The 26,687-nt window shown below is 26.6% G+C and overlaps 2 protein-coding genes and 1 long non-coding RNA gene across 5 annotated transcripts in view; 2 read left to right on the top strand and 1 right to left on the bottom strand.

Annotated features, from left to right (window-relative positions):
- LOC136071859 (nephrocystin-3-like) overlaps window positions 1-5,166 on the bottom strand; it is an 82,762-nt gene extending 77,596 nt beyond the window's left edge. For both annotated transcript variants that reach the window (XR_010638539.1, XM_065797385.1), the window contains exons 1-3: window positions 4,839-5,166; window positions 2,811-2,993; window positions 907-1,170 (exon numbers count right to left, since the gene is read on the bottom strand). Coding sequence is in view for 1 of the 2 variants with exons in the window: in XM_065797385.1 (XP_065653457.1) it covers window positions 907-1,170; window positions 2,811-2,993; window positions 4,839-5,109 (718 nt within the window). In the remaining variant the exon portion in view is untranslated. The remainder of the gene's footprint in view (window positions 1-906; window positions 1,171-2,810; window positions 2,994-4,838) is intronic.
- A 2,151-nt stretch (window positions 5,167-7,317) lies between these two features.
- LOC136080567 (uncharacterized) lies at window positions 7,318-18,651 on the top strand. The gene is made up of 12 exons (XM_065797383.1): window positions 7,318-7,488; window positions 7,792-7,959; window positions 8,279-8,442; window positions 9,290-9,400; window positions 10,085-10,231; window positions 10,484-11,141; window positions 11,298-11,539; window positions 11,704-11,879; window positions 12,874-14,616; window positions 14,791-14,961; window positions 15,771-18,408; window positions 18,487-18,651. Exons 1-10 carry the CDS (start codon window positions 7,446-7,448, stop codon window positions 14,918-14,920), a joined length of 3,582 nt encoding a protein of 1,193 aa, XP_065653455.1. The 5' UTR covers window positions 7,318-7,445; the 3' UTR covers window positions 14,921-14,961; window positions 15,771-18,408; window positions 18,487-18,651.
- Window positions 18,652-21,358: 2,707 nt separating this feature from the next.
- Window positions 21,359-22,284, top strand: LOC136080569 (uncharacterized). 2 transcript variants are annotated; one of them, XR_010638535.1, is made up of 4 exons: window positions 21,359-21,370; window positions 21,540-21,569; window positions 21,662-21,727; window positions 22,242-22,284. It is a non-coding gene; the product is annotated as an uncharacterized LOC136080569 (long non-coding RNA). The 2 variants fall into 2 exon arrangements; XR_010638536.1 differs by having other exon boundaries at window positions 21,364-21,469; window positions 22,242-22,251.
- Window positions 22,285-26,687: the final 4,403 nt, after the last annotated feature.

Below are 26,687 nucleotides of genomic sequence, written 5' to 3'. Positions count from 1 at the left end.
CGCTTTTGCTTTAGTGGTACCCATAAGCTTGCGCACAAAATAAGAATCAAAACTATTTGATGCTTTTTTAAATGATATTTTAATATCTTTAATGTTTCTGCAAAGCTTTTTTGTTTTTTTCATTTTTCTTTTAATAATAGCCCAGTACTTTTCAATAACTTTTAATTCTGGGCAGTTTGGAGGATTTTCTGTTTTAGGCACAAATTTCACATTATTCTTTTTATACCATTCCATAGCTAGTTTACCATAATGAATTGAAGCTAAATCAGGCCAGAACACAGGTCTGTTATTGTGTGATTCAATGAGAGGTAAAAGGTGTTTTTGTAAACATTCTTTAACATATATTTGACCAGAAAGTGTGGACTGAGAAATATAAGGTGCTGATTTTTTGCCACAACTGCAAATAGCTTGCCAAATCAAAGTTTTTTTAGCAAACTTGTCATGTTTTGTGTATTTAAATTTCTTATCTGCTTTTCCTCTACATTTTGGCAATATAATAAACAGCATCAGGAATTTGTTGATGATCGTACTTGATATAAGTTTCATCATCTTCAATAATACAGAAATTTTCAGAAATAAAATTGTCATACAACTTTCTGCCGCGAGCTCTTGCACTTTTTTGTTGAGTTTCAGAACGGTTGGGCACTTTTTGTGCTTTGAAAGAATAAAAGCCATGTTTGTTTCTAACTTTTGCAACAAAACCATGAGAAAATCCATATATTTTTGTAAAAATTTCACTTTATTAAAGAAATTTAAAAATTTCACTTTATTGTAAAAAAAAAGTATACCTTTAATATCTAGGTTAGGTATAACCTAGATATTAAAGGTATATTTGCATAGACTGTAAAAATTTCACTTTAATAAAGAAATTTAAAAATTTCACTTTATTGTAAAAAAAAAGTATACCTTTAATATCTAGGTTAGGTATTGATTCATTTACTGTAACAATGCTTTCAGCTTTTGAAGTCTGGACTCCAACTTGGCTTTCAATACCACTATGATTAGCAAACAACCAATCAGTAATAAGATGCTGGTGGTGATCAACTACTGGTTGCAAATCCTGACGATTTGATGGCTTTTGAATAAGATGCATCAAACTTTGATTTTCTTTTAACAACTGTTGAATCTGCTTTTTAGCATTTTCAAGCTCAACTTGTATTTTATCTCTTTCTTAAATAAAACATTTATATATATATAAATATATACATATATATATATATATATATATATAAATAAAAAAAATAAAAACAAATATATATATTTTAAATGTTGACATCTTCAATAGATTTTATTTGTATAAATATTTTTTAAAAAAACTTCTTTTTATGAATTAATTTCTATTTGTTAAAAATATATTTATTTTTACAATATTTCGAGGGAATATTGATACCCTCGTTATCAAGTATATTAAAATTCGTTATAAAAAATAATATTATACAAAACCGTCTAATTTACAAAACAATGTAAGAGCTTCTTTTTGAAAGTTATTTAAGAAAGTTTTTTGTGACATAAGAATTTGAACATGGGTTTCCAAAATGACGTCGTCACATAATGGCCATCATCCCGGTTAAGACCATTGTCGCAAAAGGTACTATCGTTGTGTTGTATTTCCAATGCTTCCCTAACTTTCCTATTAAAACTATTTATTTCTATTTTTAAGGTATTGCGACCATTCCAGTGGAAATTTCCTCGGCAAATTTTGGAATGTTCAGCTACAGCTAAGTTTTTCCCTTTATCTTGTTGCGCACTTGTTTGATGCTTGCATATCCGAGACGATATCTTCAGTCCAGTTTCACCTACACAACATTTGCCACAAGAGCACTCTAATTTGTAAACACCGGAATAGGAATTAACTGGTAGTGTTGATTTAATTTTAGAACTAAGTAGAGTTTATAGATTTTTTTGGGATTTAAACACTGGTGCGTATCCTGCTTTTTTAAAAACTCTTCGAAACTTAGGACTGATTTTAATATACTTGATAACGAGGGTATCAATATTCCCTCGAAATATTGTAAAAATAAACATATATATATATATATATATATATATATATATATATATATATATATATATATATATATATATGTTTATTCTATGGGTCAAATCATTATATTTCAACCAATTAAAAGAAAACTTTGTGGGTCACCATCTCTGATTTTCCTGATTTTTACATTTAAAAAATCAGGAAAATCAAACCACTTTACTGATTTGCAGAAATCTGACCTAAAAGTTGAAGCGATTTTCTTACCTTGTTTTCCGTGTAACATAAGTGAAGAGGCATTTTCAGTGATAAGCTCGCCCTCATTCAGCGAGCAATGTATATTTATAACCTATATATATACATATATATATATATATATATATATATATATATATATATATATATATATATATATATATATATATATATATATATATATATATATATATATATATATATATATATATATATATATATATATGTATATATATAGGTTATAAATATATATTATATAGCCACAATTCTAAGGTGAAGGCTTTAACTTTTAATCTTGAAGGTAAAAAATTATATAACTATAATTCTTGTTAATAAAATCATAAAAGAAGCTAAATTCTAAATAAAATCATAAAAGAAGCTAAATTCTAAATTTCCATTTTGAATTTTGACCTTTTCAAAGTTCAAAAGATATGCATTGACTAATTTATTTTTGCGCATAACTATATGCATTGACTAAAACAAATAAATAAAACATAATTCAAACTTAATTTCTTTGTTATTAAATATTATAGTAATATTTTTATTGTAAAAAAAATAATTTAATAAAACATACCATTTTTAAAAGCAGAGCATCTTTTTAATGCATCCGATTCACCACTCTTTGCAATTTGTTTATCAGCTCTCAGTTTAGGTAAAGCTGTGTTAACAATTTTGAGTTCATTTTGCAATTGGTTTAATTTCATTTCAAGCTGCTTTTTTTCTGTTTTAATTTTCAAGACTTCATTTTCATGATCAACTTAAAAAAAAAAAAGAATTAAAGATGTGAAGTTCTAAAAAGGTTTTCAAAAATATAAGATCAGAGGCCTTGGTGGGAGTAAATGAGTGTGGGAGCAGAGAAAAGCTCTTATAAAACATAAACAGCTTTTTATGAGAGCATTTGTTTTTTGGGCGAGCTGTTTGTTTATTTATTAAATAAATTTCTTATTAAATACAAAATTTAATTTTACTCTTGTTACAAGCATTTATTTTTACCAGGAGGTTTGACCATTTGTTACAAGCATTTATTTTTACCAGGAGGTTTGACCATTTGCTTCTAACAAGAGTAAAAAGAAAAATTAAATTTATAAAAGAAAAAAAAAATTTCTTTAGACAAACTTTTTTTTTTAATTTCACACAAGCTAATAATTTATTTATTAGAACTTTACTTAAAATAAACAATTGTATTTTGTAATTGAAAAAAAAATCAATCTGAAACTAGAACTTTGTTTTTTATTTATTTTTATTGCTACTATTTCTAATTGAAATTGTTTCTTTTATCTTTTTCACAACAACACTCCTGAAAATAACTAGAAAAGCAGTTTAATTCTAAGACAAGCTAATCACTCCGGTTCCCATCACTAAAGTTATACTTCACTTCTACAGCTTATGTTCTGGACAACACTCTTATCAAAGTCTTATAAAAGATACTTCTAGAATTCTCAGTAAGCGCTTAACTGAACCTTGTTTTCCTGCCTTCTTAAAAACCTGTTTTTTATTTTTAAAAACTCTGGAAATTCCTTTAGCTCCCCTAACTATAATCGATCTTTCTACTAGTATTAGCAAAGTCTTTAAATCTTTAATTAACTTCTAATACCTCATCTTTACACTAACAACTATTCTCTAAGAATATAAAAACAATTTTCTCTCATTCTGTGAGTCTAACAACTTACTCTCTGACAATTGATATAGATTTTGATCCTGTCATTCTACAGCTGATTTGTTAACAGTTAAAAAAAAAAAAGGTTTTATCATTAATTAGATAGAAGCGCTGAGGCAAAGGTCATTGCCCTTGACATACCAAAGGCTTTTAAAAGTCTAGCAGAATTTTCAAATTTTCAAATTAAAGATGTAGTAATAAAGTTTTCTTGATTGGCCAACACTCTCCTTTTTTTCCAGTAGGCTTTGGGGTATGTAGAACACCATTAACAAATGATTTAAAAATATATAAATAAAATTGAATGTTACTATTAGTGCTATTACAAATTAAATGATTAACTAATTTTATTAAACACATTATCATTGACAATGTTACATTATATGAGTATTTACAATAAAATTTATTTACAATAAATGAGTATTTACTATGAAATTTATTTACAATAATAAATTAGGAGAGATATGACACAGCATGTATCTTAAGTTATATGCAATTTTGTTAAAATAGACTTATAATGCATATAATATAAATAAAACTATAATTAAAATATATAACAAATCTAAATTAAATAATATAAAATAAATAAAAAATATATAACAAATATATAAAAAAAGAGAAAACAAACTTAATAGCTGCTAATAGTGTTCCTAAATATTTTTTCAAGACTTTGTCATTTTTGAAAGCATAAAACCACATGATCAATAGCTGTTTCATTTTTCATTTAAACTCAAAAACAAAAAAGCAGTATGCCAAAGTCATAAATCTGTTTTATGGGGTCCTTTTATAGCTATTATATGCTTCTACTATTTTATAAATATTAAATAAATTTTATAAATTTATTATATAAATATATATAAAATGTTATAAAAATTTATATCTAAGCATATTATGTATAGTTTTTTATTAGTTTGATTACCTAAAAACTTTTTAAATTTTTAAACTAACCTTTTAGCTGCTCTATTGTCTTTAGAAGTCTTTCAATTTGATTTTCTGTATTTAAACTAGTAGCAGTTAAATTAAAACTTGTTGTTTTCTGAACATGAAGAGAATTCTTTTTGGTAAAAGAGAGTAAAGAAAGGGATTTAGATTTTTGCTTAACATGATCAGGAACATGTATTTCTACTGCATTGTTTGATTGTTCTGAAGTAGAATAAGATGGAGTAACTGCAGCAATACGGTTTGCATTATACTTTTTACGAGAGACACTACTGCCCATGGTCTCCTTTATTCATTTTAGCCTTCTTCATGCTTGTTGGTTCTACATACTAAAAAAAAGTTTAACAAAAGTTTTAATAAATAAATAACTAAAAAGTTATGATTACTTATTATCAACTATGCCAAAAAATTTATTTAAAATTTATTTTGTATATATATATATATATATATATATATATATATATATATATATATATATATATATATATATATTACATGTATTTGAGATGTATTTTTTAAGATGCATTCTTTCACATACATAGAGCTACTATCTTATACAATATATTTATTTAATTTTTTAAATAAGTTTTAAATTTTAGACTTTGTTTTTGACCATTTTATTTCCCTATTATTGCATTAGCAATAAAAACATGCCAGCTAATATATTGTTGATTTAAAACAGGTAAGGAAGATTTATATATTATACAAATCTTCCTTACCTGTTGTAACCTTTCTAAGTTATAATAAGTATTTTTCATATTAGTATTTTTAATAGTAGTTAGTAACTGTATTTTGGCAAGTGTTTACAAGAGAATAAATTTAAAAATTGTTAACATGACATAATTATATAACACTTATAATTAACTTAATTGAAAAGAAAACAATCACTTCAATTTTTGACATTTTAATGGAGGGGAAAATAGGGAACATTCAACCACTTATCATGCTTTAGTTTATTTCTAAATGATATATTGCCAGAAATGAATACATTTTGGTAGCATTGCAAGAAATGGACTTTAGCATACAAAATTAACTATTAATGTATTTAAAATCTTGATTTTTGTTAGTTCTACAACTGTTTTAATAATAAGCCTCAAAGTTATTGATTGTACCCTACCACTGAAGTAGTTTGAACCATCTATAGGGGTACTTTTGACAATGTGATTATTACTTAAATAATAATTTGATTTAACAAATTTTTTTTATTTTATATGTTTTGTTGTATAAGCATAAAAAAATTGTATTAAAACAACAATGCTGTTCTTCAGAATATTTTTTACCAGGATTTGATAACAGCTAGTCATAAGCGGCTTCACAATTTGATTTAAAAGGAAATAATATCCTAACATTAGGGGCTGCATGAGCTGAGTAGTGCAGGAAAAGAAGTTAAGAAAGCATACTCTATTTTCTTTACAAAAAAAAATTGACTCAATTGAGCATTAAAATTCATGGTTGTTTAATAAATGTATTATTTGTATGTTTTGAACACAGAAGTAAATAATTCTTAACTTAACCATCTGCTTTTTTTACCAAGAGCAATACTATTTTATTACCAAGAGCAATACTACTACGCATCTATTAAACTATACAAATCATAACATTTTATATTTAGATGTTATTGAAAAGTTGCTAATTGTTGACAAGAGTCACTAGCTATATTATATTACAATTAATATCTAGTGAACAATTTTTGTGACCAAGTAAAGTTTAAATAATTAATAATAATTAAATAACAACAAAATGATTTTTAAATGCAATGACCTATGCAACCACTGGTTTAATGTTCTCATGTAGGTCAAATGTACCATAAAAGTGATATAATTAAACGAAAATTATTAAAAACTAAAATAATTTTTTTAATTTAAGTCTAACACATGAATTTTGTACTGATGGCGTGTTTGGATATATTTGAAAAATTCGAATGTTTCCTATAGCTAAATGTTCCCTAACACTTTGTATATTATTATGCATTATATACATAACGATATATAAAGTGATGTAAATACAGAGCTTCATATTATATACTTATATGTATTTTAAATGTTAACTTATAATGCATATAAATTGTGTCTGCAATGCCGACACAATTAAACTATATGTATTATGCAGACTCTGCATTAAACTTTATTAGATAGTTTATGTCTAAATACCTAAAACAAATTTTTTTACAAGTGCAAATGATATATAATATTCTGAAATAGTTATCAAGCGAGCCTCAGGCTCACTGGATAACATTTTCAGAATATTATATATCATTTAAAAATAGCAAAAAAAATGTTTTAAATCAAAACACGTTTATAAAAAATTTGCTTTGTATTAAAACAAATTGTTTAAGCTTTAATGTTTTCGTTTTTAAAATATTTTTTGTTTTTAAACTGAATAATTAGTTTACAAAAATCGGTTAGCGTTCCATTGGATGACTCAAAATGCGAAATGCGAAAAGCAAAAAAACACAGACCTAGAAAATTTTTGTATGCTAATACGCATGCGTTTAAAATGGAAACTTTATTTTGGAATCATCTCGCCAAGTATTTTTTAAAACGAGTTTCGTTGGCATTTTTAACAGTTTACCAAAATTCGTTTTTTATAAGTTTTTGAATCATTTTTCAAATCAAAATGAGTGAAGATAGTTCTTCTCAAGAGTTGGAAGATTCATTGGGTAATTTTTTCATATAGTTACATCTTTTTATTTAAAGTTTAAATCAAGAAAATTTGAATGTGGATATATGTACCAGACTGTTCACCATTACATGTGAACAGACTGGTACATATATCCACATTCAAATTTTCTTGATTTAAACTTTAAGGATTCAGTAATGCTGTTTGTTATAAAATTTTATAGCAAACAGCATTATTGAATCCTTAATTGTTTTTTAGTGATGGAATATTATAAGAAGATAATGCAAGATTATTTTATGTTTTATACAATTAAGTAATTATTGCTTTGGCTATTTCTAAATAGATTCACATCCAATCCCTGCTGCAGTTTTAAACCAGGCTTCAGATTTAGAAATTAAGCACATTTTATCTACATATGCAGATGTTTGCGCAAAAATTAAAGAACATGAAATTTTACACACAGTGCATTATGTTGTAGCTTTCAAAAAAGTAATGGAAAAAAATATTGAAGGTTTGAATGACTTTTAATGCCTATTTTATTACTAGAATTAGTTTTTTATTTATTTATAAGATAAATAATTGTATTTTAAATCTGTTTTGTTTTTTAAATTATTTTGAATTTTAAAAAATCATTAAACAATATCCTTTTATTAGTTTAATTAATTGCTTAAACAATTAGCATATTAACTTACTGGTTACAAGGTTAATATGTTAATAGTATAGCTAAGTAGAGCAAGTTTTCATTTTCACTGATGTATTTATATTAAAAACCTTAAAGGTAAACAATTATGATTTAAGTTTTATGTTTCAATTTGATTTTTTTAATGAAGATGTAATGAAGAAAAATCACAAGGTGTATTTTGAGCATAAAGATTATCCCTACTCAGGAATACCCTTCATTTTTTCATCATCCAGTATTCTTGACTGCCAACATGGAAAAGACAAAGGTTGTGTAGCAAAGTTTAAGTACAGAGAGAAAAAAAATCAAGAAGCTGTAAGTGTAATTTCTTAGGCAATAAAATTGTAGTTGTTACAGTGATACTGCTCTAATTTTTTTGCAGTTAGTAATATTAATACACACATTTTTATATACTCATATTTTAAAACTATTTGGTCATTGTTATATATATATATATATATACACTTTTTTTTTATAATAAGAAAGCAAGCAAACGTGTTATAAAAAGTGTAATAAAAAGTTCTTATTCTTATTTTAAAGGTTTTTTTAAAATCTGTTAGTAAAAGATTCTTAAATTTCTGAAGTTTTTATTTGCAATCAAATTGAATTTTATTAGATTGTACGTGCAAATTAAATACTCATTTAAACTGTTGTTCTCCATTGTAGATAATACTAACTTGAGGAAATTGAGTAACTATTCAAGGAACTCTTAAATAAGTTTCTTATTGTAAAGTAACTCAGTACTAAAACTTCCTTAAGATTTTGAGGCTCCTAGTACTAGTTTCTTATAAACTGGTTTCTTATTTAAAAAAAATGTGTGTATATATATATATATATATATATATATATATATATATATATATATATATATATATATATAAATTATTAGAAATCACTTATCAATTTTCAAAAAATTGAAATTGATAAGTGATTTCTAATAATTTCTTCTTGCTCTGTTCTTTTAAGAACATTGAGCACTCTATTTTATAGAATACATTTGTAATTGTTGTTATAAATATATAAATTTATATATATATATATATATATATATATATATATATTATATATATATATATATATATATATATATATATATATATATATGTTATGTTCCATAAATTGATATAATATTATGTTCCATAAATTTATTTCTAACGCACAGACAACAGATCATTCTTGCTTCAAAAAGCGAGTTGCTTTGCAAGATACCAAAAAATTTGATTGTCCGGCCAAAGTTTCCATAAAAGAAATAGTTGAATTCCCTGAATTTAAGGTAATATAGTCTTTATATATATATGTGTGTGTGTGTGTATATATAGCAGTATTCTTTGTTTAGTGAGCCTCTTTGCGCTTATGCAGTTTAACGCTCGTCCACACGCTTGCGAATTCTTCCGTCTGTGCTTATTTAAGTGTTTGCCAAAAAATTATGCTCATGTTTTTAAATTGCAACAAATCTTTTTTACATATTTTAAATAGTCATTAAAAAACTCTGAAAACATTCTTACATTTATTAAAAACTAAGTTTATCAATTACAGGGTTTAATTTAGTGGTCGGATATCAGCACATGAGGGGACAACCAACCACTGTTTATTATTTTTGAAAAAATAAACAGTGGTTGGTTGCACTCTTTGGTAGGTCTTGGGAATGGTCAAGAAGGCCGCCAATGTCCAGCCACTAAATTAAGCCCTGCAATTACAATTGTTAACGCAATTTCATTTAATCTTAGTGCTATAAAATTTTTGTTTCGAATGTTTTTATATTAGTTAAAATTAAAATGAAATTTAAAAAATTTTGAACGCCAAACAAATAATGACTGTCTGGCCAGCGTCTTTTCGTGCGATGGCGTTAAATTTCAAACGGAGAAGACTGATATATATAGATATATAGATATAGATATATCTATTCAATATATAAATAGTCAATCTATTATAAAATATGAGTTTGTGTTCACTGTAGCTGGAGAGAGATACTTCATATTTAAGAAGGGAAACGTCAAAAAAACTCCATTCAGCTTTGGCTACTCAAAATAAGTTTATAACGATTAAAAAATATATCCTATTGTTACCTGGCATTTCCGTTCATAAAAACCACCTTATTAATGATGTAAGTAAAACTTTTATACCTATCGTTTCAATGCTTTTATACCTATCGTTTCAATGTAACAATTTTGAACTTGTTATTTTTGTTTAAAATATGTTTTAACCTAATTTTGGCTACTTTTTTTATCTCGTTTATTGACATTATTATAATATATATATATATATATATATATATATATATATATATATATATATATATATTTATATATTTATATATTTATATATATATTATTCATATCTATGTATATATATATAGGCAGCAGGTCTTAATCAGCCTTTATCTAAAGATATTGTTAAAAAAATTGTTGAACTTGTTAAAAACGGAGTCAATTCAGTTCCAGAAATGAAACGACATCTGAGTGACTTTGTTAACGTGGAATTTAACTCAAAAATCATTCCAGAGAAATCAAACAAACGGTTTTTCCCACGGGATGAAACAATTGCTAATCATATAAAGAAAGCTAGACTAAATCTCCGTAGATCCATGATAGATCAAGAGTGTCTGCGCGACAAGATTAATGAATGGAAGCTTTACTTTCCAGATGCAAAGATAATGTTTAGGCCTAAAGGAGAATGCAATTCAGAAAGCAATGTTCTATATCTTAAAGATTCTTTTTTGTTTGTGTATCAAGATGCATGGCAACAAAGGTTATTGTCTCGATATGGGAACGAGCTTGCCTTTCTGGATGCAACATATCGTACAACTCGATATGCTCTTCCTCTTTTTTTTATTGTTGTTAAAACGAACGTTGATTATCAAATTGTTGCTATTTTTGTTTGTGAAAATGAAACAACTGATGCAATTACAGAAGCGTTGATGTGCATTAAAGAATGGAATCCCTCATTTCAACCAACTTATTTTTTTACGGATTACAGCAACGAAGAAATAAATTCACTTGAATCTGTTTTCCCAGGTATAATTTTTTCTAATCTTTTTTTTTATATGTACCAGCAGTGATTATTATAATGACTTAAATTCTAATAAAGATCCAATGTCCAATTTTATTTCATATTTGATGGAAATAATAATGTTAAAATTTTGAAGATTAATAAATGATTCATTTTCCTAGGATGTCAGGTACACATTTGTGATTTTCATCGTGAACAAGCTTGGGAACGGTGGCTTTCTAAATCTGTGAATGGATGTTGCTTGGTGAAAGATAGAGTTAAGGAAAAACTTCATGCTATAGCATATGCAAAAACCAAAGAAATTTGCCAAAAAGAGGTTCATGAGTTAGAAGAGTCACACGAGTGGAAAAGTAACCCAAAATTATCAGAATATTTGAAAAACACTTGGTTGTGTATTCAAAAGGTTAGTTTTAATTTGATTGAGAATTTTAAAATTATTTTGTCTGCATTATAGAGATTACTTAATGCATCTTACTAACTATGTAATAATCACTAAGATACATTTATTTTCTTTTAATTATTGAAAAAAAAACAATTTAATAGCTAGTAACCAATTTTTTATTTCAGAGATGGGTGTTTGCCTACCGGCAAGATCGTCTCTTGTTGAATGTCAATACCAACAATGGCATTGAAAGACAGAACCAATCTTTCAAGTACAGTTTCCTAGAAAAAAGAAAAAATTCTTCAATAACATCTATGCTAACCATTTGCATTGAAGAATTCCTCTCTCACAAATATGACAGGTTAGTTTGCTATATGATACAGGTTAGTTTGTTGTTGCTATATGACAGGTTAGTTTGCTATATGATATATACAAATATGACAGGTTAGCTGATGCTAATAAATAATATATTTAGTGACAAAGCAGCTAAGAAAGTTAGAATTTAAGTTACATTTTACATACAGGGCTACGAATGCAACGAATTAGATGCTACAAATAAAATGGCTACAAATTAGATGCTACGAATAAAATGAAGGGTTTATCCATAAAAATTGCCGACTGCCTTACAAAAAAAAAACTTAAAACTCCAAATCTACCGTTTCGCAGACTATATTCCTAAAAATTATTTCTAAAAAATTTGTAAATATTTCTACCTTAGCTATTGTGTAATTTTTAAGCTCTACTACAACTCAAGCATATGCATAGAATTTGTTATTTTTATTTTGTAAAAATGGTTTATAGTGCATTAACTATAAACTATTTTAATTAATTATACTATTAATTATTATGCATTAATAATATAAATTATTATGCATTATACTATAAATATTATGCATTAATTATATACTATAGTTTATAGTGCATTAATTATAAACTAAACTATATGAATTATAGTGCAGGGTTCATACAGACTGAAAAATGATTGAATAAAAGTGCAATAGCAGGCCTTATTTTACAAGGTTAAGCGCATAGAGATTTGCCTACATGTCAATTAACAGTTTAATTTTAAACAAAGTGGAATAAAGAAAAGTGTAAATTTTTGTATGTTAATAAAAGTTCTAAAAAGGTAACTGGGTAAATTTAAAAAATATGTATATTGGATAAAATAAATTTGAATATATCATATCCCTGCTAGATAATAAGTAATATCGCTAAAAACTGCAACAGTTACAAATAGCAAAATTTGAACTAAATGTCTAAAAAATGTTTATTCTTACCTACAATATATAACAGTTTATTTATTTTGGAAAAAGTATTTTTTTATATGACATTGTAATAATTAATGTTACATTTAGCTATTGTGATAAAAACAGAATGGCGCATACATCATACAAAAAATACAATAAAAACATACCTGAATATTTAATTGATCGTCCTAAGCCTTTAGTCAAACATTGCATTAGATTAATAGATAAGTTACAAGGTGTTAACCTGCAAGGTATTACTTCTTTAACAGAAAGACTTTACAATGTTGCTTCATTTAATTCAAATAGTAGAGAAATATACCAATGCTACCTTGGTGATGCTGTAAATTTGCCAACTTGTTCTTGTCCTAGTTGGTTCAATTCTGCATATCCATGCAAACATTTCTTTGGGATTTTTCTTAAAGAAAATCTCTCTTGGTCTGCATTTGGTACATCGTACGCTAACTCACCCTATTTCACATTAGATTTGTTTACTGAGGAAAATGCACTGGCTGCTTCAGCTCAAGAATTTACTCATTCCAGTAACATTTTGTTGCAAAATAATCTTTTAACTCATGCAACACCACTGCAAGATCTGGCAATGGAGTCTAGTGTGCAAATAGATAGTAGTGTTCAGTTCATGAAAGATAATAATGCCCTTGGTTATACTGAGCTAAATTCTGAAGTACAAATTAATCATCACACATCTGAAAAATGTCGCGAGCTTTTAAATGAAATCAGACAGTTAACTTATTTATGCAGCTGTCAAAAAGCTGTTGATAATTTATTTGATGGACTTTACCAACTTAAAACAAACTTAGTAAATAGTCTGCCAGCGGAACAAGGGATTTTGTTACGTCCAGAAAATATGCCTGATATTTGGCACAAGTCTCAATCAAATTTGCCAAGACTTTGTGAGCTACCATTAAGACGCAAAAGAAAAATGCCTAAACGAGTTGGCAAAAAGTATGACTTGCATAAAGCAGCCTCACGTTTAAGTTTTATCGATAAAAATGAATTTTGCATTTCTGAAGTAATTACAAGCCACTCCATAGGTGAAGATTGTGAAATCTTTACAGTTCTAAATGACTTGACAGTTTCAAGTCCCATTCAAATTGAAGAAATTGCAATCAATCATACCAATGAAATGTTAAAAGAGGAATGTGATGCCACTAACGACCATCATAGCGCTTTTCAGCACATTAAATACCTGAAATCTTCTTTGATTGGGAATAAAGAACAACATGACATATCGAAAGAGCAGATGCTTAATGATAAGGTGATTCATTTTTGTCAGCAACTAATGTCAATTCAGTTAAATATTGATGTTGGTCTGCAAGATCCTATTAAAGGACAAGTTTTATCTTTTCATATATATCCAAGCACTCCATTTGTCCAAATTCTTCATGATGGAAATCTTCACTGGCTATGTGTGACCACATATGATTGTAAACCAGGGGAAATATATATATTTGACAGCCTTTTCCATGGTTCAATCAGCTTGCACACGAAAAGGCAAATATGCTACCTTTTACATTGTCAAGAAAAAAATCTTACTTTTAAAGTTTTGCCAATTCAGCAACAAACAAATGGTGTGGATTGTGGAATTTATGCTATTGCCTGGGCTCGTCAGATTCTTGAAACTAAAAGTATACCATCAACATATCTGACATTTGAGCAAAGTGAAATGAGAAGTCATCTCCTAAAATGTATTTTAAACAATCGGTTGGAGATATTCCCAGTGACTAAAAATCCTAGTTCTTTCAGAAAATGTGCTGCTAAGACTATTCGTATTCCTTTGCATTGCTCATGTCGCATGTTTTGGGTACCTGGAGATGAAGACATATTTAACAGGTATATTTTCACAATTATTAATGAGTTAAGTTGCTAACATTTTTATATACATAAAAATAAATATATTATATATATATAATATTTAATATGTTAAATCACAATTCACAATTTAAATGTTGTCAGAAGTTTATTGAATTTATTACTTAATCATATATTTTATTATTTTATTATAAGGCAAATGGCACAATGTTATGCTTGTAGAAAATGGTTTCATCGTGATTGTGAAAAAATCCCACTAAGTGCCTATGAAAAGGAAGATGAAATTTGGATTTGTTGTGATTGCCAGAGCCAATTGAAAGAATAATATTGAAAATAATTCTGAATGGTTTTAATACCATTTTAAAGGTAAATAACTTTACTAGTACTAACCACAACCGCAAGTAAAACTTAACTGCCAAATTAGATTTTACTTGCGTATCATGCAATATTTCAATATATCCGTCAGGTCATTTCAATATATCAGGTCATTTGAATAGATCCGTCAGGTCAGGTTATCCTTTCGTCAAGTTAGGTTATCTTGCTACTGGTAACATGTAATCCAGTGCAACCTGCTTCATATTAACGTCAGGAAGGGCATCCGGTTGTAAAACATTGCTTCAACTCTTTCATAGTGGCATTTATATGTCACTATGAAGAACCATCCAAACCACACCAGTGTGGAAAAATGGATGTAAAAATTCAAAAAAAAAATCAAAACTGGCATGTATTTTTGATTGATTATAATTAATTGACACTGCCTATATCGAATTTAATGCAGAGTTAAAAAATAAATACAAGATCAATTTTCCAAATTGTTAATGCTAAATATAATTGATTACAACTTTATCATACAGTTACAACTTTGTTTATTTTTTAAATAAGAATTTTATCTAAGTGTTTTTAATATTTAGTTAAACAATTAGAAAAAATTTTTTTTTTAAGTTTTAGTTTCATTCTAAAAATATTTACAGTATATTTAAATGCAATAAGGATACAAAAAAACGTTTGACAAACAAGTATTAACAATCATAAATACTATCATCTCGCTGTCCTTTTTTTCCTTTTGAATGTATAAAGTTTGTATAAATTTTTATAAAGTTGTGAAAGAGACTTAATACATAATAGATAAAAATATATTTTTTAAATTTATGCATCAGTATTAATTTATTTTTTAGGATTTGTATTTCTACATTCAAAATGGTATCTGACTGTAATTGGTTTTTTTCTAAATGCGATTTCCGAAAACTTTCAAAAGAAATTCTGCAGTAACACAATGCTAATAAGTTAAGTTATATCTCACTAATAAGTTAGCAATAATTATAATTATAATACACCAAAAGTAATTGTTGTTTAAAAAAATTAATAAAATCCGTCGTTAAGTAATACTTGATTATAAAACTTCAGGAACAGATTTTTCAGATTGTTATAGTTTTAGTTTAGTCATCATTGTTGCCTTCATAGTTGCCATTATTGGCAACTCTTATTGCTTTTTCATAATTACAGGTTATTTGCAATTGTATTTATTTGCAAAATAATACTTCATTTTTAGTTTATGCCATGAAATTGGTATTGGCATGAATTTTTATACCTTTCTGATATTAGCATATACATTGGCACAATAATATATTGCTTTTTGTGACACTGGTATAAATTGCCCTAATTGTGCTGTTTGTGTCATGGTGTTAAATTGTTTTTGACACAACATGCTTATACCTCTATGACATTGGTAATTTAGTATTCTATAGCCAGGCTTGGACAGGACGGGAATGGCGTGCGATTTGGCGTGTTGTTTGACCACGCAAATAATAAAAATATTTTGACAATTTAACCACGGTTGCTTTGATGTTTTGACAAATAAAACGTTTCAGAAATGCGTTGAGAAAAACTGTTTAAAAAGACGTTAGAAATAACTTTTGATCGTTGATCTTTTGTAAAGCTTTTTATATTATGCGAAGACTTTTTTTATAATTATTAGTTTTAATGGTTGCTTAAAATAAGATTGTTGGCTGTCAAGCGCAAAGATTTTTAAAGTAATTTGTTTAATGTTTTTAACGGCTGATGTTAAATGAAAATCTCCACGGGAGAGAGCCAATGTTCTTTATGTATATGATAAATGTAAAGCTTTAGAAGTATTTTTGAATATTTTTATCTTACAATGTTTATAAATCTCATAAACAAATATTTTCATGAAAATGATTTTTTATTAATTTTGTTTTTAATTTATTGTATGAAGCACTTATAAATAAAGTGACGAATTGATTGTAACGCAACATTAAAATTAGGATAAAAATTATCAAAGAATTATTATTTCAATGCATAGCAAAATTTATTGGATTCAAAAAAACGAAGAAGTATAAATATATAACGTAATATAATATATAATGCATATATATTATTTTATAAATATATATGTTACAGTAAAATAAACCAACAAACTTCATTAAAAATATATATAAGGTTACAGCCTAGATTCTGACGCTTTTAGATCGTTTATTCAGCTGTCTAGCTGACTGAACTGTTTACACTGGGAAATCAAAACTAAATCTCGTTGCGATGAAACGCTTCAATAGCTTAATTTGTAACAAAAGATAAAAGTTATTTATTTGTAAACGTAACTTGAAATAATTGTTGCTTCAAGTTTTTTGAGTCGAGATTTTTCTTTCGTTAGGAATTCTTTATTTTTAATTATTGCTCTTTCTAATTTAGTTTAGTTTAGTTTTAGTAAAGTATTTCCCAAGCGTTAAAAAAAAAATATTTAAATTGTTGAAGCATCAAAGCAACCATGGTTAAATTGTCAAAGATTATTATTACTTGCGTGGTCAAACAATGGACCAAATCGCACGCCATTCCCGTCCAAGCTTGTATAGCCATTAGTGAAATTGGTATAAGTCATTAGGGTTATCTTAAATGTTTATATATTTTTTTGCTTGGATCGTGTATGTTGACTTTCAATGATAGTATGTGTGTGTGTGGATATTTATATGTATATAAATATATGTATGTATATATATATTTATATAAAGAGATAGAGAGAGATGAGAGAGCTTCGTGCTAGACTGGTAGAACGACGTGTATTTGTGTATGTAGTATTGTGTGTATGTACTATTAACTGTTTGCGGGTTTGTCTATTATTTTGTTTGTAGCATCATGTACATATGCAAAAAGTATATAGATTAAAGATATAGTTAAACACTTGAGTAAATAAGTACTCATATGTGTTGATAAATGAAGTACTTGAATGTTTAATGTTTCAACTAAAAACAATTGCAAATCAGTTTCTTTACATGGCATTATAAAAATTTCAATATTGTTATAATAGGAGAAATTACTATATTACTAAAATTATTATGGTAATAAATATAGTACTTTATAATATATAGTAATAATAATATAAACTTTATAATATATATATAGTAATAGTTGTATTACATTATAAATTAGACAAATGTTATGAATTAGTTATATTTTGGTGTGCTGAATTTTGGCTCAGTAGTTGGTAGATTTATAAATTTATAGAAATTATAGACAAAAACAAAACAAAATGATTGCAAAAGTTATCACATTATAGTAATTTAGTAATATAATAATTTATCCTATTGTAGTTAGTATCATTGTAAATTTTGCCACAATTAAGCACACATATAATTAATTCATAACATTTGTCTAATTTATAAAGTTATGCAAATAAATTCATAGACTAATAAAATTGATTATGTCTCTTGCTTAATAAGTATTTTAGGTTTATGCATTTCTGCATCAGGGATCAACCCATCAGACCCAGGCCTGTTTTGGTACCTGTTTTTCACCTGTGTGGTAAAAATTATTTCTTTCTTGCTATTTATCTTTTTCCAAGTGTTTCTGCTTCTAATCCTAGTTTTCTGTTAATTTTAGCTCGTTTATTTAGCCAGTGATAATTAAAAACAGGTTGCGTCAGTTTTTAAAATCACAGTGTAAAAAGAGATCCTAAAATAAACTCTCAGTTCATCACTATGAATGTCAATGTGTTTAAAGTTGAATGAACGCATGTAATGCTTTGTACCTGCAACTTCAAAGGTATCCAATTTAAAACTTTTGCCATTGAAATTTAAATAATAATAATAATATAAACTATATATATTTATTTCTGTGTGTATTTGTGCATGCATATATATTTGTGTTTATATATATATATATATATATATATATATATATATATATATATATATATATTTATATTTATATTTATTTATATATATATTTATATACATTAAACATTGGATTAGTTATTAATACAAAAAATCTATTTTAGTTAAGAAAAAGACTGAAGAAAAATTAGTTTAAAAAAGATTTATTACAAAAGATGTAGTTCCAACTTCAGTACAAGATAAATTAGCATTTAGTTGAAGTGCAAGTTATATTTTTGGAGTTAAGATCTTCGGAGATCTTTGGAGTTAAGAGTTAAGTTTATGCAGCACATGGATTTAATTTAGATAAACAGTTTGCTTTTATAAAAGTCAAATTCAGAATAGTTCATTTTGGTAAAATAAAATTTAGAAAAAGATATATTGCAATCAGTACTGTCAGTACTAGTTTTGTTTACTTAAATGTTTCATTAGTTGAAATGTAATATTTTCCGAATTGTTATATGTTTTTGGTGTTTGAGTAATGTTTTAGTAATATATTTTTTATTATATACAGAAATAATGACAAATACAAGAAAGTCTCCCTGTTTGGGATTGTAATTGGATTTAAAAAAATTAAGTAATTACTCATAGTCGGAAATAAAAAAATGTTGTTTTTCATTTTAAAAGAATAAGTTTATCTAATGGTTATTATATTATATGCACTTGTAAGAATAAAAACTTAATTCACTCCTTCAATAACATGTAATAGTTATTGAAGGAGTGAATTAAGTTTTTATTCCAAGACACCTTTTAATAGCCATAAGGCCGTAGCCTTATGGCTATTAAAAGGTGTCTTGGAAAAATGTTGTTTTGTCTTGATGTGAGTTCGAATGAGCTAGGTAGACAAATACTTTTAAAGTTATAGTTTTTGTAAAGTTTATGCGTTTTTAATTATAAATTACTGGTTATTTCCAGGTTTATGGATTTAAAAAAAATCCAACTAAAACATGGATACTTTATTTAGCCGCTCGTAAATAAAAATTTTGTTCCATTCTTACAACACTTTAAAAATATTTAAATGATAGAACTTTTGCAATGCATAAGTTTTAAAATGTATTAGTTAAAAAAATGTTTTTATTAATATCAATGATTAATTGTACATAACGCTTTGAATATTACTAACAATTTATATATTTAACTATTGTAATATAATAAATTATATACTTTTTGTTAAATATCTTAGTTATAATAATGCCAACTGAAACTGGAGAATCATGTAAGTTAGCTTTTTTATAATCGATTTTATTATTTTCGAATTTGTCTCACTTCAATGCATAATTATTTTATCTTTATAACTTTTAATGTTAAAATCTATTAATGTAAAATATTAACAGATTAGTTTTGTTTACTTAAAGGTGCAAGCAATTATTTGGATCATTATTCCTGTGGTATGCAAATTGCTTTATTTTTTTTTTTATTATTAAAAACACTTAATAAATAAATTTATAAATTAAATAATAATAAGATAATAAATTTGTTGTTAATACCATAATTAAAAATATACTAATTTTTATCTACCCTAGATTTTGTAACAAGAAAAAAAGATACTGGTAAAAGATTTCTTTACGTATATTCTTTTTCTATTTACATTGCTTTTTCATAGAACACATTTTGGGGTGAATTCCCAATAAAAAAATATACGAAATATTTTTTGACCACCGCTATTTTTAACATATTTACTTGTTTATATTTTATAATATATAAAGGTTTTTTCCTTTTTATTTGATTCCAAAGTAAATTTTGGATTAAAACAAATATATTATATATTTTTTTTTCTTTTTCGTTTTTAGATTTGGATATAATAAAAAAAGAAGTTGGTAAATGATGATAAATGTTTATAATTATAAAATTAATAATTTTATTTATAACATATTTTATTTGTTGTAAAATATCTGTTAAATTATTAATTGTTTTTAGAAAACAAAGAACTGAAACTGGGTAAAAATTAAATATTTGTAATTGTTCTTTTTTTTATTTTTGCAAATGGGTCTTCAATCAAATTTTAATTATATCTTTTAGTGGAACTGGAAGAAAGAATTAAACTATGTAATGTTATATTTTTTAAATTTTATTTATTAATACATGAACAATGTTGTCTAAGAAATTCAATTACCAGACAAACGTAACAATTATTTTTTATTTTATGATATATATTTATTATATATATATGTGTGTGTGTGTGTGTGTGTGTGTGTGTGTGTGTGTGTGTGTGTGTGTGTGTGTGTGTGTGTGTGTGTGTGTGTGTGTGTGTATAGAGAAAGCTCCTCATTTATGTTTGTTTTTTATTGATTTAGTGAAAGAAAGACAAGATTTAGGTATTTGTTGTTATAACACGGTTGCCACTCAATCTTGAATAATAATAATTTTTAATAATAGTAACAAAAATTTTTAATAATAGTAATAATAATAAATTAATTAATAATAATTTTTTTATAAATTTTTAGAGGATAAGATTTTGGAATTGGGTAATTATTTTTTATTGAATTTTTAATTACTTTTTATTGAATTTTATCTTTGATTTTATATATTTATAAAGCCCTTTAAAAGTGACATGTTTTAGATTATTTATTTAATTGTTTACAACTTTTTTTTAGAAGAGTTCTCCCTCTTGGGTATTGTATTATGTAGAAGTTTACCAATTGAGTTTACATTGTGTATCTTTATTAAAATTTGCTAAATGAAGTTTCCTCATTTTTCAAAGACATTACATTGTAATTATTGGTATAATGTACTTTTAAAAAAAATATGTAACATTACTTACTTTTTCTTTGATTGTTATAGTTAATCGAAAAGATATTAAAGATGTTCAAGGTAAGTATAATACAATTTTGATTGACTTTAACAGTTTAAGGTCAATTATAGATAAGGTCAGAGCTTAATTTATTTTTATCTGAATTATTCAGGTGACAAAGAACCATGCCCCTCCTCCTCCTGTAAAACAACTGAAAAAGCTAATGAAGTCGTCAAAGGTAAACTTTTCAGTTTTTTGTGTTTAAGTTTTGTTAAGTATTTAATGTTCTGACTATAAATCAAAGTACCGTATCAGACTTAAAATTATTTTTTCATTCATTCATTCTGAAATTATTATTTTACTTAAAGTATTGACTCTTTATCTAAAAAATAGATAAGTTTTCAAAACCGGTGAAATTTAGAAATGGTTGTAGTGTCGACTTTTTATGATAGATCATCTAATATCCTCTATTTTCATTTAAAATTTTTGATTTTTGTGAAATAAATCCACTATATTTTATGCAAAATCTGCTTTAAAATCCTCCAATGTCCTCTTTTTTAATGAAAATTTTTGTGTGGCAACCCTGGGTTAACCCTGGCATATTTTAAAAGTGCTTATAATTCGATTAACCTTTTTTCAACTGCTATTTAAATTGGAATTGCGGGTATTCACAAATAAATTAACAGCTTTGATTAGGTTTTCATCTGATAGATCTAATAGCATAGAATGATGGCAAACTTTCTTTATTTTAGAATCGTCGTGGAATGATTTCATGGTGTGGTGCCGCAGCCACCCCGGTCCCAAGACAAAACGGGCCTATCAATTTTGGTTGTCAAACGGTTGCAAAGATCTCCCCGGCTCTGCCTGGGGTAGAAGAAAACTGTACCAAAAAAAAAGAAATGGGGAAAAGAAATCTATCATCAATAATTTCTATTGATAATTACCAATAAATTAGTTTCTTGTTTGTTTTGTGCTTGTTTGAAACTAGGCCTGTTTACGTTTGAAACGTAAACAAACTGTGTCGTATGCAATACAGTTGTCGTCTGCCATGTCAATGAATTCAGATTTGTGCAATAACATCAGGTAAATTTGGGTTAAATTTTAAAGAAATAAGGGATAAATCAGAGAAAATGGCTGTAGCAAACTCACATGACTAAACGTAATGTAAAAATAAGTTCAAGAGATTTTTTAATGACGTATCCATACATGTGCATGTAGTTTATAGTATGTTTGTATGTAGTTTATATTAGCAAATACTTATACATTTGCAATTGAAAGCCTTTTTCTAAAAGAGTTTAAAAAGTCGATTTTCTTATCTGAAGCTGAACTTTAGTAAGTTTAACTGAAGTGCGTTAGAATTTTAGAGAAATCCATCTTAAATATTAGCAGGCACATTTTGTCATAATTTGGTTGTAATACATTGTTTAGGATATATTTACCCTTAAATGCTTTGATAAATTATTACGTTCGAGATATATATAAGAGTTTAACCAATTCAAAAAAAGTTTAAATTTATTTTATTTTTTTTCATCTGTATTTTATACATGATACAGTGACAAAAGTCTCTGAAATATCTCTAAAGTATCTGCGTTGTCAACAAGCCCTATCCCTGTTTCCACCCATGAAGTTTAGCATTGCTGTGGCATTGTTGGTTGGAGCAATTCCTTTGAGTCTACAGATTTGAAAAAAGCCAACCTATTAGCTATAAAAACCTAACCAAATTAATTATAAAATGGTAACCAAAAGTAATTTAAGCCAAACTTTATTTAGTATCAAAAGAAAACGTAATTGTATTATAGTAATATAGTGCGATGTAGATTGTATTTTAGCTTCAATAGCAATGGAATGAAAAATAGATTTAAGAAGATTAGATGTGGAATCTAGTTATAGATATTTTTAAATGCTCAGTGATAAAAGAGTAGTTTTAATCAAGAAAAGTTGGAAAAATAAAACTACGAAAACTAATTAAAGATCTGATGTGTCCATGATCGAATATCTCGAGTTGATCCGATTGACATTACTAAAAAAATCAAATAATCTGAGATAAAAGAATCCAAAAAAAAAACTTGTACTCCTGCCTGCATCAAAATATCAGTAGAGTTGATTTCAGTAGAATCTAGAAAACACTTAATAGACCTTTTCACAGTTCCGATATAAAATTTGGAACTGTGAAATGGTAAAAAAGTAAAAACGTAAACAAACACTATTTTAACAACACTATTTTTAAATCTTTGAGTTTAAAAAGCAAAACTTAAATTTAACTAGCAATATTATTGAACCAGTACCAATACAAATTTGATGTTTATTTAAGGAGATAATTTTTTTTCAAATAAAAATATACTATTATTTTACTTAATCGAAACAAAAAGATCAACGACTTAAGCTTAATTTTGAATGTGGGCTGAAATGTCTTTAAATAATATATTTTCGCGAGAAAGCAACAAAAAAAAGCAGCAATGACTTTGTTGGTATTTTGTATAAATTTTGCAAAATAATTTTTTTAATTTAATTTCAGAATATGTTGAAGAATTTTCTTTTTAGTTTAAAAAAGGTAATTTTAAAGGAATGACCAAGCTTGATAAATATCTCTTATTTGATAAACAAAATGTGACAAATATATATGACATAGTAAACAGAACTAAAAAAAAATTATATTTAACCACTGACTTATTTATGTACCTTACATACTCCATTACATAGCTTCATTACATAACTCCATTACATAGCTATATTAGGTAATATTTCTATGACATAGATATATTAGCTAATGTATCTATGTAATATATGTAATTCTACATATTTTCATATTTTCTACAAAAATTTCAATGAATTAAATTTATTAATTCAAGTAAAACATGGTTTGTAGCAACTAGTTATTAACAGAAATATCGCGCCTAAATCCAAACTCTAAGACTCACAGTAAATTTAGACCTTTTTTTAAAAGAGGACACTCCTCATTGAACGGTGTAGTGACAGCAGTAAGCAAAGGAAAGTGTTTGGATGTTATTATTTTATCAAAACATTGACAGTGTATAATATGGGGTGGTAAAAAAGGTACAACACAGTATACAAATTGGAAAGTTAAACATAGTTGTAAAATTAACCATCGAAAGTCAAGTCAAAGTCAGCAATGGAATCCTCAGGTGCTATTGATATATTCCAGCAATCTGTAAGTCGGAATAAACTGAGATCTTGAAGATGAAGCACACAGTCTTTCAAATAAGTTAATTCCAAACCCTACGAAGACGCAGTTTTTTATTACACCTGTTAAACTTGATTGTATTGGACATGTAAATAAACGAATAGGTTCTTGACTTAGTACACTAGTACAAGAATATAAAAATACCTCTACACCATTAGGCGGAAAAGGAAAATTGACAAACAAATCCATCAATTCAATAACAAATTATTATGGTATTGCCATTTGAAGAAGTCTAAAATTAAATTGCAGTAACAATGAAAAAATTTACACGATGAAAAAGTGGATTGGTGCTATCCTTCATCATTGTACCAACTTTTCTAAGTTAGATAAACGCCACATGTTTTGTCCACCAGGGGAGGAATCGTGGTGTAGTTATAAGAAAAATAAACTTAAAAAACATAAAGAAAGAATTAATTGGATGTTTCCTATCTTGCCAAAGATTTTCCAGGATCTTTCAAATGATGACCTTCTTCGCAAGTGCATCCACGGGGAAACTCAAAATGCTAACGAGTCCCTGAATAATATTATCTGGATGAAATGTCCAAAGCATGTCTTTGTAGAAAGATCAATTTTACAGTTAGGTGTATAGAGTGCTATTATTCAATTCAACGAAGGTCAATTTGGACTTGTTAAAGTGTATGAAAAACTTGGAATACAGACTGGTGTCTGTTTTAATACTATATCTGAAAAAGTGAACCGACGCAGCATCCAAAATTTACTTATTAAAAAATCAGATAAGACAAAAGCAAGAAGAAAAAAACTAAAAGCCATCAAGAAGGGTATATTGGATCAAGATTTACATAAAGAGGGAGGAGAAACTTATTTAAAAGGAAGATTTTAGTTGTAAAAACAATTTATTTTTTCTTGTTTCTTGATTCTCTCCGCATATCGTTTTTCAAGAAAACTTTCTAACGAAAAACATCATAACTTTTGAATTAGTAATGATAACTACTTGAAATTTTCATGGCTTATTTTACAAGTGATCTGCTAGTGCCTGAGTTTTTTTTTTTTTTATATAATTTTCAAGTAAGGGTTTGGGAACTAAGATCAGAGGCTTAAGTAGCGAATTTTTCGAAAATTCAGTAGTTTTGTAGCATAAACTTTTGTAGAAACAAGATCATATAATAAAAAAAACTCACGCACTAAATACAGGTAGTACACACAAGTATACCAAGTTTGAAAAACAAGCTTTTACTCATGAGTAATCATGTTTCTAGTAAACCCTATTTTTAGAGTTTTTTTGAGTATTATAGGCCTCTATGATCATCAATATATTTTTGGAGTTCGAAAATAGTTTTTTTTACACATTCTGTACCTACTTATGAAAAATTATTGCTTAATCAATATAGGATTATATAGGAATCACCTTAAGGAAAGCAAAATACATTTACTTTTCATAGGAAACCAAAACACCAGTTGTAATGTGTAATTTGTAAAAGCTGGTTGACATCAGAAGTTGATTTTTGGCAGCTTAATTTTTCCCTAGAACCTTGCATGCATATGATTTTTTTTTGATCAAATCAAATTGTGAGGAATTTATGGCCCTAGGAGATATTATTGCTGAAAGTTATGGTAAATTGACTAGAAAATAACAAATATTACTTTATTCTATATTACTATGTATTATGTAACATTAACTATTTTCTCTATGAGCTATTATAAAGCTTCTTTGAGATTGTACTTAACTTGAGCTATAAGAATTTAAATGTTTTTGTTTTAACTTCTCCTCATAGCTGAAACATGAGTTATAATTTCTTTCTAATATGGTTTTAGGTATTAAAGCAAGGCTACTTTGGTGTTTGCCTTGTTAAACGGGTAGCCATGTTTTAAAATTGAGTAATAATTTCTGGCTTATTGTTCATATAAGATTTTAGTTTTTTTGAATATGCGCTCAACAAACTATGTGTTCTAGATTTAAATAAATATTACTACCACAATGCATCGGGCGTTAGCCGATGTACTGTGTCTTTTTTAGTTATTTAGGTGCTCTAAGAAG

Source organism: Hydra vulgaris, chromosome 05 (assembly GCF_038396675.1).
Source record: "Hydra vulgaris chromosome 05, alternate assembly HydraT2T_AEP".
Lineage (NCBI taxonomy): Eukaryota > Metazoa > Cnidaria > Hydrozoa > Anthoathecata > Hydridae > Hydra > Hydra vulgaris.
The sequence above is the reverse complement of the archived record's forward strand: the minus strand, read 5'-3'. Positions and strand labels throughout refer to the sequence as shown.